Genomic DNA, 17,493 nt, shown 5'->3' on the forward strand with positions numbered 1-17,493 from the left:
AGGTAACACACAGTAGGTCATAAAATATACTTTCTGTTCAGCAAACTACAGTTTCTATAAATACATGTAGTTATCTGACATGGCGCTGCTTACTAAAAATCAAAATAGTTGATACTGCAAACAAAAAACCTTTTTAAGGGCGATGAGGCTAGGTACCTGTGGCGATGTTAGATACCACAGGCATTTAGCAAGCAAGCCAGAGGCATACACTGTCTACATTCTGCTAATGAAGTGCCCTAAACTAAATTATGCGAGAGGATGAAACTCATCCTAGATATGTCCACTAGCTGATTTCAATTCACTCATTAAAACAACCATTCTAGTGTGACTTCACCAAAAATGGCCATGCCCAGTTTCATTATTTCTTCTGTTCAATTAATCAGTAGAATGAATAAAGTTCAGCTGGAGAAAATTCAAATACAGCCTGAGCAAGAAAATCAAAGAATCAGTTGCAAACAAAATGGCTAATCTATAAAATGATTCATGTGCAGCACTGCCAGTTGTTGTATGCAGTAATGCTAGCTTAGAATTGTGCTGACTGCAGTAGTTCCAGTTAAGAATTGTGTCGTCTGCAGTATTACTGGCTTAGAATTGTGTCGTCTGCAGTGCTACCAGTTAAAATTGTTTTTATGTACATATTAAATACTGCAATGTATGTGATTTGCCTTATGAGATTCCTGCCATTCAAAACTGTATAATGTGTCATACAATTCAAACACATCAAGATAAAGATAAGTACATGTTAAAGCAAAGATTTTGTGTTAACAGAAGTTGTTTCATCTTGACAAGGCACATCTAGGTAAGTTTATGTTTTCATTATGGCCATAGTTATCAACCATCAAAGGTATTTTCAGATCTTTTACTGCACAAACCCTCTTTCATATGACTTATATTCATGCATTCAACAGTACATTTACGGCTGTCAATAATGACCATTTCATAAGTATCAATGCTAGCCTTTCTTAGAATCAGAAATCAGCCGAGTCATGTATTGCAAGAATGTTGCGAATAGAGTTGTCTCCACCATACTGCATATAAGAATAGTTTTAATCAGAGGAGGGTATAGACGCGATATTTTTTACCTGCAAAGCTTGCAGCTCGGCTCGTAATCGTTTATTTTCAGCTGTACTCCTTTTCTCACCCTTCTGTATGTTGCTTATTTCATTCTCCTTGTTCTTCCGATAAAGCTCAAACTCCCTGCGGATCCGCTCAGCTTCAGGATTCTCCATGTCGACAGAAAGCGCCGATTGCATGCTGCCACTCTTCAATGTCTTCTTATTGTGAGAGTTTCCTGACCGTAAACCAAGACGACCTGAAACCAAGAACTGCACTTTTTCAAAGTACAAATACACAACTGCCTATTAATATCATGCCAACATGTCAACGAGATCATTGTGTCGAAACTTTGAAACCGGAACTACAACAATTTCATCAGCGGCATGTAGCGGAGAGCCAAATGTTGCGCTTCATTGGGCTCTTACTCATATTTAAGATACTAATCTATATTCATTTCTCTATTAGCCATATATTTGTAACTGTTGCTATATTGGTTATGCTTTCTAAGGGCGTTGTAATCATGTATAACAATGCCTTCATGTATGGCTTCTCACCATACACAAAAATGTAATCCAAGAACCACAGTGTTACTTCCTTTCCTAGGTAACATATGTAACAGGTGACACATTTTGATGAACTTACAGAAGCTGACTTGACTAAACTATAAACAAACAACAACAGCTCACAAATGCTCACAACAGCAGATGCAGTCGTCAACATTTCCATTACCTAATGTGTTGCGTACATTGGATGCGATTATGACACGCCAATAACTGTGGCTAGAACATTATCAAACTGAATTGAGTTTGAATTAATAAGAGATTAACTTAAATTATGCATTGTTAGTTATTTCTAATTAAGATCGATAAGCAAATTCTAAGAATTTTATGTGCTGGCTGCATACCTACCCCGTGGCTTCACTTCATCTGGTACTGTAATCTCGGACGTGTGGAAAGCTTCAAGATCATTTACATCATCCTCATCATCAAGACCACCTTGGCTGCCATGGCGTGACATGCCCGAGCCCGTGTTCCCCATGATTGCGATGTAACACTGCCGTGAATATCTTTAACAGAATATTCAAAATTTTTCTCAATGTACAGTATACACCATCACTACTTACCTGTGGAGGTAAGTACATGTCGCATGCATAGTCAAGTAATCGAGTGGTGCAGCACACTTACCATGAATACAGAGTGAAGCTGAGTAACATTGGCTATTCTACACACCAGCTACGAGTAGAGAACTGACCAAATAAGAAGCTGTGTCTGTATTTACGTGGTACGAGTGCAGCCAGTAAGCTGAAGGGTACACTCACGTACAAACAAACCAAACAAATCAACCACGATGAGCTTAGTAACATACCTGCCTCAGAATGCTTCATTAGAAAACACTTTACATTTTTGGTTAGAGTCCTTTGTAGTATCTAATTACCATATATATCATTACACACCCTTACGCTAAAACCCAATGCAGGATAATGAATATTTACATGCCGGTTAGTAAAGAGGAATATACGCCTGTCATGATAAATAGAATTGGAGCTAATTTATGAGAAAATAATTTTGGTTCACGTTTATTATTACCAGCAAAGTGTACAATGCATCAGTGTAAAACAATAGAGAAGATATGGCTGGGGTGTAATAGACACTCTACTGCGACCTATACTATCCACAGTATGGGTAACACTATGAGTTAGGTAACTCTAGAGTTCTAGGGCTCTTACCTAACAAGACAGAGACACCTCTAGTTAGATATGAGCCTAGTGAAACAGCAAGACAAAACATGATGTTTTATAGAGATAAATGTTTACAGCATTATCAAATAGAAATCTGGAAGGATTGGAGGAGTGTTACAGCATACCAAAGATATGTCGGTACTGGTACACTTGCAAGGTAATTTGAATGTATTTAAAATCTACTTTAATGGGCTCCTTATAAGATTTAAGCACTGCCATAAGCTTCAAGAAGCCAGTGCTAGTACAGCATACAGACAAGCCTCAACCATGTGAAGTTAATTAGTTCGGGGATCAATATTCTCATAAGAAAAGACCAATTCATTCCATAGCCTAAAAACTTACGACACCAACTTCATAAATCCTAATAAATATGTAATTACACATAGCATTAAGACAAATTCATTATACAAAACTATGTAACATACAGAATGCTAAAATTAAGTTTATAAAGTAAGAGCCAACAAGAAGCTTAGATTGTCACATTACTTTAGAGATGCTAGAATGGAAGTGTAGGCTTAGTGAAGGTTAGCTGACTTCAACTTAAATCAGGTAAAGTTTACACTAACATAGCTCATATAATCTTTACATTTCTATATCAACACATAATGCTGAATTTTGTACCAGTTTCCCCACCTTCAGATACAAGACCACAATGATTTTAGAAAATTCAAATGTCATATGTTGGAAATTTACATTGAGTGCGGAGTCAAATATACGTAAAGAAAAGAATGCATCCCACAGACAATATTGAACAGCATCAGGTGTTTATAATTGCAGACCTCCATCTTGTCTTCTGAGGAAGGTTATCTAAAGACACACTTCCTTACTCTTCCAATTGACATAACCTTCGTTCAGCTCAATTGAGGCAGATATATGCTTTTAAAAGGCAGAGACCATTTCCCTCTGCCAAGAATTACAAATATTTTTGGTCAAGGTTATGTGTAGCCTCTGTTCAACCCGTTGGGTTCGTCTTTACACTGTCTGTAGCCTCATGAAAACATACCCAATATTTGACATCTCAATTTTTTTTAGGCGCTTGCATAAGATGAGTTGGCAAGACTAATTCATTTATATCTTTAACAAAAACTTATCATGTTTAAATAAATAGCTGTCTGTCTATCACCTGTTCCTGCATTTGTACAAGCACATTTTAGAGTTTTTTTAGAGTAGGGTTTCACAGTATGAGATTTACTTCTACAAGATCTACGAGTTGCTCTTTTTTAAGAAATGATCACAGTACAGTAATCACCCACACACGAATGAGAAGATTTGTTGCGTAATATTTTGCTAGCAGACGAGATGGTTTACCAGCTACTGTGTATTTCTCATTATTGTAACTAGCACTCTGGCAGTCTAGTGCGCCGTGAGAGATCATCAGGTATAGTAACTATATGTACAATTATTCTGGAAATCCAGATCGTGATCGATTAGCGCAGTTGTTGGAGTATTGGTCTACCGTGCTAAAATCTGCAAGTGTGAATTCTGCACGATAAAATCTTTTTCCGATCTCCAACCGTGGCTTCGAACAGACAGACACGTCTCTTATTATAGTAGATTATATGGGTTTTATTACAGCTTAAGCTGGTTTTGTTACTTGCCATCAGCCTTGCATTGTCATTTTTATTACTATTCAGTTTCCACAGTCATTCGACAGGTTTCATAATGAGCCCTGACCCTACTTAAGGAACAAAGGGTTGTCACATAAGTGAATACTGGAGCGTTTTTTGAGAATATGTGCTGTCCCCAGACATGCTGATTTTTTGTTAGTTTCCAAAAACCATGTCAGCCCCTATTACTATTACGAGTCTTACCATTATTATTGGAGGTTTTATCACAACCTTTAAGGTTGGTAGCAAATGAGCCCGAGCTCAATCTAAAGGCCAGAGAGTTGTCACTGTCTTGTACTGTAGCCCTTTTTCAAAATTTGTGCGGTCTCAAAAAATGCTGATTTCTGTATTGTTTCGAGGGACATATCTGCTCCTACTTCGTCCATGTACAAAATCATTCTGCAGCTTATTGTTTCGAGAGCTCCAAGAGCGATTTGTATCACCTTTGGAGTTACATTCCACAATCGTCTGAGTTTGAATCCCAGTTCACCGCACTTTTCCACCTTTTTTTCTCCCAACTAGTGTATCGTCTGGTATAGGTATGCCAACAATCTGGTTTTGCTTCCTCTCTTTATTCACCGAAAGCAAATCTGGCCTTCGTGCTTCGATCACTTTATCTGTTAGCAAATTGAAATCCTAGCGTAGCTTGAAATTATTACTCCCACGATGATCGTACCACTTTTCAGAGTGTGGTAGTTCATTTTTCTTGCATATGCTCCAATGTACAGCCGCTGCTACTTTGTCATGTCATTGCTTGTACTCTGTGATTTTTGAGCATTCTCTGACAAGGTAAATATTATTATTTCTGTTATTATTATAACTTTATTATAATAATAGTAATAAAAGTGCGGCCCCGGGTTATGATTACCCTGTTATACGTTTTTTCCTTACGATGTAAAACACGTGGTTGTTTCAACCCCGCCATATGACAATTTTTTGCTATACCACATCAACAAAAATTTCTCTTGAAATCTAAATTTGGCAGTCAATGAGCTGAATATGTCAGAATAATGAAAATGCCAATATGCTATTCACCGAAATCCCTCCCACGCCTGAAAGAGATACGATGCTCTCCCTCTTTCTCTCAGTATTGGTATTTGTTATGTCATGGTGAAAACGAAATCGGAAGCAGATAGGTGATAAAATTTTAGATGATGACACAATTAAAGTTTAGTTTAACAAAATACATACTGAAACTTAGCTTCAAGCGTTGTTTAGTAAACTAAATTAACTTGAGTTAAATTTAAAGTTTTGTTATAATGTCTCAAAGGTAAGAACTCCCTACGTTGCGTACAGCACATAGTAAACTGTAATGTTAAATTTTATTGCAGATCATAACCACTGAAACCACTTAAGTTACTGTAGGTAACTATAGTTACTAAGGTTAAGATATTGTTCTGTTACTAATTTTTGATATGTAAAGTACATATATACAATTTTGATAATTTTTATCTGGGAGTGTTCGCATCAGATAATTACTAAGGGTTTCTATACCCCTCTATACAACATTTTCACCTTACGATGCCAACACCGGAATGAATTAATGTCGTATGGCAGGGGTAGACTGTATAGGACTGACTGTATATTCGTATAACAAAGTTCAAAGAAGAAAGAAAGATCGTAAGATCTTCCTTTAGCAGTTTAAATAAACCGTTTAAATAAATATATTTAAGTCTTTCATGCATTTCTTACTTGTATTTGTAAAACATACAGAACAGAAGAGTTGGGGTAAAAATTAGACAACTGGGATGCGTCGAGTTTGTAGGTGTGTATAAAAGATTGTCTGGTTGATGCATGGCTTCAGCAAATAATTTGTAAAAAGACAAAGGTGATGATGCTTAAATACCATAAAAAACCTGAATGAATCAAATGGCATTGATATAAATAAACGTATTCTATTCGGATCTCTCGAAGATTCCGTTACAACTTTAATTATCATGTGAACTATTTAGCGTAAACAGGAATAATCCTTAGTGTAGTATAGCTATGGTAGTAATGAATAATAAAAATAAAAATATCACTTTTCTTCTTGCTGCAATTTGAAAGAAAACGTTGTCTAGAGCTATCTGTATTATAAATACTAGTACTCTGGCAGTCTAGTTTGTCATGAGGAATCATCAGGTGTATCGATGAAGCACAAATAATCAGTAGCTGCGCAATTAACTATTCGGGGATCGATTGAGGCAGATGTTGTTTGTCTACCAATATGAATGTCATGAATTGGAGTATCATTGAAAGCTAACTTTTTATCATAACCTTGAACATTTTTGACGGCTAGACAGATAGACATCGCTCCTATTATGGTAAAGATGTATCTTTATTTTACTTTGAACTTATAAAACATTTTTTGGTTTACTTTTACAACATAGACCTTGTTGTCTAAAATGAAAGAAAAAGTCAATGTAAATTGACATTGAAGGTATGCATTCTCCTTAAATTATTGTAAAATTATTGCTATTATAGATCATATACCGAGTGAAAGTGATAAGAAAAAGGAGAAAATTCATCAATCTACACCAGTAATACTACACTTATGGTAAGTCATCAAATTAAAAGGTTAAGTTTTGTTTTCTTCCTTTTCGAAAGACCATTGGAGTGAGTTTGGAAAATCTTGGAAAGGGTTAGGGAATTAACAGATATTTTACTGTTTGTATAACATAAAATTCCTATAACGTAAAAGTTCCCGGAAACGATTGTTTACACTGTGGGAGCACCTACTGTACTTCAAAAAGAATTTTGAAAACCTAGTTGAATATTCAGTTTGTGCCAAAGGAAATTATTCCCTTTACCTTTTCATAGCCTGAAAATTAAAAAAAAACTTTTAATTGTTTTGTTGTGTATTTTATATGTGAAATGCTAACATATGCATCTCTTAAAAAGCATTATACAGCCCCTGTGGGGGCCGTATATCATTGATGTACGTTGATTGGTAACTGGACTTTTAGGCGACAGTCACTAGGGCGACAGACACTTGGGCGACACTTTTGGTTCCAAAAGCGACAACTTCAGACGGAAAGGCGACACGGCAGACAAACCGGCGACAATTCCAGACTGAAAGGCGACAAATTGGTTTGCTGTTTGGTTGAAGGCAAGGTAATGTACTGACATACTATGAGATGCTGTCGTCGTGTGCAATGCTTACGTATATTTTAAACAACGCAGCCTTGATAGTGTTATTGTTTTTACAGACTTTTTTATTAATGGAAATAGCGACATGTATTTTTAAACGCCATTGGTGGGGTTTCTCTGGTTATGCTAGCCCAGACAATTAACAAAATATTAAGGTTTTTTTCTAAAAGTGCATCTAGCTTATTCAATTAAAACACCAAAACTTGTTTTTGTATCAGCATGTTGGTTCAAAACTGTTCAAAAAGTCACGTTCTCGGCTGAATTGTCGACAATCTTGTCTCTGATTGTTGAAACTTTAGAGTTATCTTGCCTCTGATTGTTGAAACTTTAGAGTTATCTTACCTCGAGAAGAAATAGTTTTATGATTTCGATCGTCGAAATTCACAGTAACTGGGAGAAGAGTTTGCTCTTTGTGTGAGATGAAAAGACAATTCCCTATTATTGTGATTTCTCATTTACTTGTGGAAATAATGATTTCCTTATCCTTGTTTCTTTACAATTATGATAATAAATCAATGTCATTATAATGCAGACTCAATAGACTAAATTGCGGTTCACACTGATCTATGTTTGTTGAGATTTTATTTGAGTATGAAGAATGAAGGCTTTCTCTGACATAGGTGTCTAAGATATATCCATATTTTACTAACTTCTGCAGCTTGTTGCAAGAAGACTAAACAGCATCACAGAAAGCTTATGGAGAAATGATCCATTCCAAAGCATAGAAATCAGCCGGTCTTGATGCCATGTTACCCTTAGAGTCACTTGAGATATTTGATCGAATTACCCTTGTCACAGATTCCGATGGCACACACAACCTGTAGTTTGAAACAATGAGGAGTGATCAACACCTCAAAGTCCTTTGAGGTGTTGGTCACTCAAAGCTACTCAGCTGCAGGTCAATGCTACCATATGCCACATCATATACAATATTTTACATTTTAACACGCACTATGAATCTTTTTTATACACAACTATTTTAACACAGGCAGACTTCAGAAAAGATGGGAAGATATTACATAGACAGCCATCGGCTTGAACTTCAATGACAGCTTTATTAAATAGTGGTGTAGGGAATTTTCTGCTATTATTTTGTGTATGATTGGAAGTGCAAGAGCATTCAAGTACCTGAGAGTCACTGTGTATACTTATACTAATGTAATTCAACTTATCTTTTCATGTAAGTTTTAGACTTAGTAGAAAGTAATATTCAGTTACCAATTTATAACTGTGAACCTGATCTCGTCATTCTAGATAGGAAAGAGAAGTTCTATCGCTAAATGGGTTTATCTACATAGTATCAACCAGAATAAAGTTATTGTAATAAAATTAATGCTGCAAACTATTGATATACGTATTTTTGAAAGATATATGATAAAAATCAGCTTTACTATTGGTATAAATATACCAAAAAGCAAATTTATTACAATGCAACAAGCTAAACTCATATGTATGTATTTATTCTCATACTGCAATTAGAACAAGAATATACATTAATTTGAGAGCTACTACTGAGGGTCCTAATACATGAGCCAGCGATAGTAAAATGACTCATCAACAGCGGCATGCTAGTGACTCAAGAATGCATCGCTTCAAAGGGGTTAAAAAAGTTGGTACTTGTATGATGTCAAATATTAGGCAATAAGGAATCTCAGACTCTTGCCACACTGATATGCAACTTGTCAGTTTTACAAGCATTCAAGGAAGGAAGTGAAAAAGGAAGTAGTGACTGTCTAAATGACTTCTGAGCGTGTAGAGTTGACAGACTTTAGAGTTAAATTTGTGGAAAAGGATGAACAAAAGAATAGTTGGGCAATTAGAGACAGATTAATCTCAGCAGTTTTTTTAATAATAACCATTTCAATTAAATAAATATTTGGTACATTCATTAATTCCATATGAAATTCTACTGTGTGTAAAGGAATAATGTAATCAGATTAATGGGGATATAAGCAGGTAATAGATGCCAAGGAAATAAGGTGGAGCAATGCGTAAAAAATATACTAATGCAAGATTTCCAATCTGGGCATCACTACTAATTCACAACAACGTAACTGGCCATAACAGGACTTAATATTTTGAATTAATCCTGTCCTCAGAATTGTCGCCTCAATGTTCAGAATTGTCGCCTGTTTGTCCGCTGTGTCGCCCTTCCGTCTGAAGTTGTCGCCTTTCGAACCGAAAGTGTCGCCTAAGTGCCTGTCGCCCTATTGACTGTCGCCCAACCGTCCATAATTCAGTTGATTACTCTAGCAATTAAAAGTCTAAAATTCAGACTTTGAGCTAATGGAAGTAATTCCTTAAAGACCCTATTGGTTAGGTATCAGTGATCTCCTTTGAACTGAAATCTGAAAATAGCTGTGGTTTAATATGCTCAGACCTCAAATATGTAACACTGAAGACAGTGTTACCAATGATATACAGCACCCCCCTGTGGGCTGTATATCTTTGGTGTTACCAATGATATACAGCCCCCCATTGGGGGACTGTATATCATTGGTGTTACATAGTGGTACAGTGGCATTTCCATCATGAGAGATTTCTATGCCAAATCAGCCATCAAAATTCTAATTTCCAGTTTATAGAAATTGAAAAACACCTAAAGTATTCAGAGTTACATCGGATGACAGTGTTATACTGCATCACATATTGAGATATACTTTGCACGTTGTTGACTGTGGATATTTGTATTGCAGGATCGCTTAACAGGTAGGCTACATGTTACATATTGAAATCTATCTGATGTGTAACGGTTACCAACAAAATTTGAAAACAATAAATTAAGATGATCTCGTACACACTGTAACGTATTTCTAAAAGCAATAAATACGGTACATAACTACATATTAATCGTAATAAATGCATAATACACAAACGTAGATGAATAGTGGATACCTGTTCTGTTACATATAAATGTTAAAGCTTCATTGAGTCCAACGGGCAATATTTACTGGTATTTCGAAACTAAAGTTGGTTGAGACAAATCGTCATTCTATAACTTTATACTGTTTCACGGAGAACACTACATATCTCCATTTTTCGCGTGCAGTGTACTTTCACTTCTATAGTAGATCAAGGTTAAGACGTCGGTACAGTTAAAAACTAAACGTGTCGACGACCGTTACATCGATTGCATACCAGGTATGTAGGGCTTTGTTTCTAAGTTTACTGTGCTTTGTCAAACTGTGTTGCGGTTTCGTTTCTTACAGACGATATGATTGAACATGGGTAAAATGTGCCGCAATTTCCGCGTTTTAGCGTGTCAAACTGTCTTGTGAAATGAGTTGAATCGAATTGTCCAATAGCTACGATGTTTCGCCAGCAACGAAACAAATAAATGGCTCTTTCCGATGAGACTAGCACAGCTTCTCATAGTTGATTTAATTGTAAAACTCATTTAACTACTTTTTGTGACAATATTTGAATGTTTAGCTTGAAGCTTTTAATGTAATTACTCCGATTCAACTAAACTAAAAAACTTTCAATAATCTTTCTTATTCGTTGAAGCTACTGAACTCACTCGGATTTTATCAAGATGCCTTCGACGATGTACAGAGGGTGTGCAATAGTTGCTAGTTATATACTTTTAGGAGCTTATTGTACACACGTGGCTGTAAGTATGTTATGTTTTAATGTTGATTTTCATAAATTGTTTACCTACTAACAATTTTAAATCCGCTAAAGGAGTCAGATTTGCTTTGATATAAAACATGTTAAAGCAAAAATATTTACATCACAAAACAGTTTTACATATAATGTAGTAGGTTAGTTTCAGGCGCCATCATAGCTACATATTTTATTGATATATTTATGTGTAAAAATTGCTCTGTCTCAAACAATGTCTACTGCTTAGTTTAGTTCATGTTTCAAAGCCGTCGTTGACTAAAAGCACATTCTATAGGGTAATTTTTAGACTCGCTTTTATTTCAATTGTTACGTTATTGAATCATTGGCTTTGCCGTTTCCGGTTAGTGCATGCGCACGCAGTTCTGTTTTTATCCTCGAGGATGCGTTACACGTTTTTCTAATGCTCTTGTATTGTATTCCTTATTCACATGTACTATTGTTCGTTATTCATAATATACGTTCTACAGCATTAACTACACACATATCAAACATCAATACTGAGCTATTAAAAAATTTATATTGCATAAATAAATAATAGTTTTAATAACTTTTTAATGACTGCAATACAAATGTGTTATAAGGCAAAATTTATAAATTGCAAATTGTACATTAATTAAAGAATAACTCAGCATAACTCTCCTATAATAAAGCACCACTGTTTGGAGAAAATGTGTGAGCATTTTATATATCTAAGCTGCAATACTTTTTGATTTACTGACGGCATTTAAACCGGTATCTCTGCAAATAATTAGTGTTAATGGTAATTCTCTTAAATACTAAAAGTTAATGCGGTTAGATTGATGGTAATATGTAAAGATAAAAATTTGCATAGAACTACACTCAGTTTCTTATAAGATGATTGCAGCTTTTTACAACCTGGCTATTGATTTGTCGATGACTCACATCTGGCCCTTTTGCTGACTTACTATTAATAGCCCAACTACACACTGACATGTACTATTATTTTCTTATCAGCTGAAGGTCACCTTGATACAAACCTTCTATGGCCCTGCTTATTTTCTGTTACAACCTGGCTGCATACATTGTGTAGCAAACTGCAGATATCCAACATGTTATATATTCTATACACTATATCATCAAGATATCTCTGCCAAAGATGTTGGCTGATTCTCTAGAGTCAGCCGGAGTTTCGTCAGTTTGTCGAGTTTAGTTAGGCCAAGCCTCTAGCGTCAGTCTAGACTCTCTAAATGTTTTTTTATTACTCACATTGTCTCTATTGTCATCAAATGGCTCATTACTCTATTAATAAAGCAACTTATTAGCTGCTCAATAACTATGCATATGTTGTCCATAACACTTTGGACTTTAAATTTAGAGATCTATGTGCAGAGGTCAATACTATTACAGGGATACTGATAAAGTATCAAGTTTCTGATACAACTTTGGTTGTGTTTACGATTAATTAAAAGTTATGATTCACGACTGGCTAATAAATATCATTTGTTTTAAAAAAAATTCAGTCGGACTTTTGTAATCAATGATATACCAGTTAATTTTAGTTACTGTATTACCCAACAGTGTTTCTCGCAAACTATAGGTAAATTATTTTAGTGGTTGCCCTAAACATGCCCTAAACTGTATATCCCTAACATAAAAGTGTCATGCATAGAGTACTATTTGCAATACAGACTGAACTGAAAAAGTCAGACCTTTTGTTTATACATATATAGTACTAAGAGTACTATGAGTTATTAGTATTAAGGATAAATCTTTTTAAAATTAAATTTTAATTGGATATCTGATAATTTTCTTTATTGCTAAACTTGGAATTCATTGCCTATTATTCATGCTTTGGAATAGGTGGTTATTGTCAGTATTCTATTCTCTCAATATGGAATGCACATCGGGTAAGAATTGCATCTTGCTCTGTTTAGTCAGTGACTAAAATGGTCAACTTGTTTCAAATTAGCTTGCTTCTAAAGTAGCTGTACAATCGATCAATCAGTACCTGTAAATCTCAGCACTTGTCGTTCGTCATTGGTCGTTTGCCGTCCATATGTCCAATTATAGTGATGAAGTGTTTGGAACAAAATATCCACTTTGCACTGGATTTATACTCGGAACCTCCCAGTCTGCAGACAAGCATGCTATTTTCTAGGCTATGCAACTATATTGCTATACAATAGAATAATGGTATACATACTTATTACACCGGTCAAAATACATATGTGACCCCGGCAGTCAGAAAGTACAATCGTGCGGTAATTGGATTGTTCACAATGGAGCGCAACGCGTGCTATATGCTATTATATGACTCACCGTCACTATTTTAGTAAACAGTGGTTTATAGTGCATTCAACCCTGCTCTTTCACGTGGTCTTGTTTATTTTTGTGTCTGACCAATCATAAAGCTAGAATTGCTATTTAAATCTACCCATATCGGTGGTTGCTATGGAATTTGCCATAACCCAAGATCTTAAGTATGGACTCTAATTGCGAGTGAGCGCGTGTACGTAGCCATTTTCTGTTTTAACGCCTCAGGCTAAAACAAAATAAACCGTGCACAAATTACGGCTAGTTGACGCTAATAATTTAGGTGTAATTCTAAGTATTTTTACTTAAAATCTAAGTCAGCTGCCTCAGATTACAGCAAAAGCGATGATGAGGATTGTGATAATAAGGAAACCTCAGAAATACAGCTGCTTACGCAATATGTGGCTGCTAACGATAAGGGGAGTAACAGCGATCATCCTAATTAATTAAATTACAGAGAATAACGATCAGCCTATCACTGCTGATAACTTTCCCATTATAGCCGTTTACATCGAACTAATAATTGGATGCAAATGTAAGGAATTCTGCACTAGTTTTATGTCATCTAAACAAATAAGCCTCGTTAGAACTGTGTATCAAGGATTACCGAAGGACACAATTGATATGGTAGTGTTGGGACAAACTGCCACTAATATAACAGCAATCCCATTGAATGGGCTACAATAAATCTCTGCTGTGTACTCTGTGTTACAATGTGTGAGTGTTAAACTACATAAATATAGCTCTAGATTGAATGGTCACTTGATGAGTTGGGTTGATATTTCCGCATCTTGATGCCCTCTGTGGTCACCTTTCGTTGACCTTACCATGACCTTTTGTATAGATGGAAATTTTGATGGACAATATATGCAGTCATAGCAATATAACTTGATGAGAAGTGCCCAGTTTGAAGCATACCCTTTTAATGTAAATCTCCAGAAAGGTGAGCTTTTAGCCACATATATTGCTGACCTTACCCTGACCTTTGGAAGGTCAACCGAAAATCAAATTTAAATAAAAATGTGACCATCATCTTTTTCAGGGTTTCAATGTGTAGAATGCCAGGTTTCATCAATATAGGTTGAGATTAAGTGGTCTGTTGCTATGGCATTTTGATTTGTAAACAAATGCCATGATTTACGATTCATGAATCGGCAACCTTATCCTGCCTAAACTCAAAACAACAGTTTAAGTTCATTGTGAGACCTTCTGTACTAAATCTTGCATAACCTGGGCATATATAATCCAATTTAAAAAATTTAAATTGCATTAAAATCCTCAGATATTGCTGATTTTGAATCTGTAAATAACTCAAAAATGTTGTTTTAGCACGATTGTACATTCTGACTGCCTGGGTCACATATGCTTAAAGCGTATGTAATTTAACCGGTGAAAAAATACAATCGATTACTACTAGCACACTTGAAGATCACGATTGCATGAAAGATCGTGACACGTAACCTTGGTTAGACTAAGCGGTTAGCCATATTTGTACTAAGTCGGATCATAGCTGAAAAAAGTACTAATTATTGTTTCGTACACGTGCAAAGTTCTGTGTAGCAATAAGCAAAGCCATGAAATAAACCAACCGAATCTTTTGCATAAAAAAACAACTTAAAGTGCTTGCCTTGGCACATCAATATGCAGCTCACAGTTGATGTGGTCTTTACCAGTGACAGTTGCTGAGGATTAACTCATGTAATATTGTCATTGCAGCTGGATGAGTACTGGTTTACGAGTGCCAGAGTTTTATCAAAAGAAAAAGTTGAAAATGGTGGAGACTGTACTGACGTACATGGAAATACATACAGCCACCTTCAGAGTTGGTCCAACGGAGATTGCTCAAACTACACTTGCTTCCAGGTTAGCTGATACTTTTAGTTTTAAGCCAAATTTTGCAAAACTTGTGATGATTTGATGAAATTTCATTGCTAAGTTTAGTCCTGTCGCACTGTTTTTGGCTTACATAATCAGACATCTTCAAATAATTTATACGCGTATACGTCGTTCTGTTTTACCAGGCTTCTAGTGCCAATTTTATCATAAAGTCGTCATGTCGAGAACCACTAGAATCTGAGAATCCTGATTCCCAAAACTGCGTATTTGCAAGTAAGTAGATTGCATCATCAACTACATAAAGCAAGCTGTTAATTGTTTTTACTGGAGCTGCATAGAAAGTGTTGTTATGAAAGTTTGACATGGCTTTACCAGAGGCTATACATTTTTATAATATCTTGGCTTGTTTTGAAAAAGATACCATCTTGGAATTAGGCAGCATCACGGGACATCATCATCATGGGGCTTGATTAGGGTTCTCATACTGTGTGAGAGTGCTTTAGTACACTCAATTTTGCTTCTTTGCCATTTTTAAGACACTTTTTTTGTCTCTAATGCATACGGAAAACTTATTTGCTTTTATTTACTATTTATAAGCTTATATACTTTATATACTTTATATAATTTATATACTTTTAGTCGTATATTGTCTTTTAATAGCAGAGTTGGAATCACTAAACAAACGCAACATGCATTTTACCTGGTTTGCTGCTAGAGTTGGTTCACCCTGCCGATTTCTGGATAAGCAGCACATACAATACAGAAATACATACAATAACTAGCAGGCTATTAAGAGAGCACACAACTCCCTATTCAGATTACATGTAGGAGTACTTACAGAAGTATTTGCAGGATATGAGTTTGTGGGGAAGCATTAATAAGCAGACTATAAGAAGAAGAAAGAAGTGTTTCCTGTATGCTTATGTACTCCTGTTATGAGAATGACTCCATAAGAATATTACAGATCAAATACAACAATATACTTTCCTTATAGCTGATGACGCTGCTGATTATCCTCATTGCTGCCCAGTACTCGACTGCGCTGACGGTGACTATAGCCAGTACACAACTACTCCTGCTCCAAGCTGCTACGATAAAGCATCCAATCTCTCATGCACTGTATGGAAATCTCTCAACGGCTGCGATCTTCAGGATGATACATACGAACTTTTTAACCTTACCTGGGTCTACTGTCAGCAGACGTGTGAATTCTGTTAGTCTATTTTACTGAGATATAACTCTTCACCTTAATGTATCTCTCTTAACGTGCACCTTTTTATAGTTTGTCATCTTTTATAGGATCTTGATGAGAGCTTTATTCTCATTATTAATATATATAATTGTGGTGGCCATTTGATTTTTAATAGAATGTGTAATGAAACATTCTTTCATTAAATCTCTCTACACCTTACCTTATGCAGTGCTATTACTTTGTATTGTGATAAATTTGTTTTACATTTTATATCATTGCATTATTATATTGTATCATTGTATTATTATTATACATTTCATTGTGTTTACCTGAAATGATGCTCTTATTGCGGGAATCTGGACAAACATTGGTGATACAGAATCACGTTTAGGAATTTTCAGCAGAAATTTTATTTAGATATCATATACATGTATATCAAGTACAAGATACTGTTTGTTAATTTAGAAACTAAAATAATAGCTTCATAGAAATATGGATGTTTGATAATTTGTTCAAAAGTATAACAGTCTGGTTAAAAACTCCATAAAAAATATTTGTGGAAATATTATAAGAAAGCTGAATATTGTTAAATAGAACTAGGCTGTACAACACTCATCAACTTTTTAACTAGTTCTGTTCATTAAACCGCATGAAATAAGGAATATAATCTACTTTGTATTTTCTGACTTGCAGCCTTGGTTACTTGTTTAAAATTTCATGAGAAATTGAGTCAAGACTCTGATTCAATTAGCTAATCAATAACAAGTTATCAACTTCAATAAATTAAACTTGAACTCAGAAAGCCTTAAAATTCAGACTCTGAGAGTAAGTCTTGTCAAGAAACAAGGTCTGAATGTTTGTATTTACTTGTTGTAGGAACTTAAGGCTAAATAAAACAAAATCAACCAGAATTGAAGCTTTCTCAATGTGTGTTTAGTATAGTTCGTACCGCTGGTTGATAATTTTGACAGGCCAAATAATTGCTTCTCACCAATAGTAACAAATAAAGGCTGGAAATGCTATATCCAGGAATG

The 17,493-nt window shown here is 35.4% G+C and overlaps 2 protein-coding genes across 2 annotated transcripts in view; one reads left to right on the plus strand and one right to left on the minus strand.

The window, feature by feature from the left end:
• The window catches only part of LOC137392248 (nephrocystin-3-like), a 39,394-nt gene extending 28,810 nt beyond the window's left edge, over positions 1 to 10,584 (minus strand). Inside the window, exons 1-3 of the mRNA XM_068078914.1 lie at positions 10,426 to 10,584; positions 1,965 to 2,122; positions 1,083 to 1,312 (exon numbers count right to left, since the gene is read on the minus strand). Coding sequence (XP_067935015.1) covers positions 1,083 to 1,312; positions 1,965 to 2,094 — 360 coding nt within the window. The 5' untranslated portion in view covers positions 2,095 to 2,122; positions 10,426 to 10,584. The remainder of the gene's footprint in view (positions 1 to 1,082; positions 1,313 to 1,964; positions 2,123 to 10,425) is intronic.
• Positions 10,585 to 10,861: 277 nt separating this feature from the next.
• On the plus strand, positions 10,862 to 16,784 carry LOC137391645 (uncharacterized). The gene is made up of 4 exons (XM_068078163.1): positions 10,862 to 11,143; positions 15,148 to 15,294; positions 15,453 to 15,540; positions 16,262 to 16,784. The coding sequence occupies exons 1-4, from the start codon at positions 11,066 to 11,068 to the stop codon at positions 16,483 to 16,485; spliced, it is 537 nt and encodes a 178-aa protein (XP_067934264.1). The 5' UTR covers positions 10,862 to 11,065; the 3' UTR covers positions 16,486 to 16,784.
• Positions 16,785 to 17,493: the final 709 nt, after the last annotated feature.

Source organism: Watersipora subatra, chromosome 3, assembly GCF_963576615.1.
Source record: "Watersipora subatra chromosome 3, tzWatSuba1.1, whole genome shotgun sequence".
Lineage (NCBI taxonomy): Eukaryota > Metazoa > Bryozoa > Gymnolaemata > Cheilostomatida > Watersiporidae > Watersipora > Watersipora subatra.

Bases quoted from the DNA above. Each gene is read 5' to 3' on its own strand.
- LOC137391645 (XM_068078163.1), top strand. From the start codon at position 11,066: ATGCCTTCGACGATGTACAGAGGGTGTGCAATAGTTGCTAGTTATATA. The intron at 11,144-15,147 runs GTAAGTATGTTA...TTGTCATTGCAG, and splicing joins CTTATTGTACACACGTGGCT to CTGGATGAGTACTGGTTTAC. The intron at 15,295-15,452 runs GTTAGCTGATAC...CTGTTTTACCAG, and splicing joins CAAACTACACTTGCTTCCAG to GCTTCTAGTGCCAATTTTAT.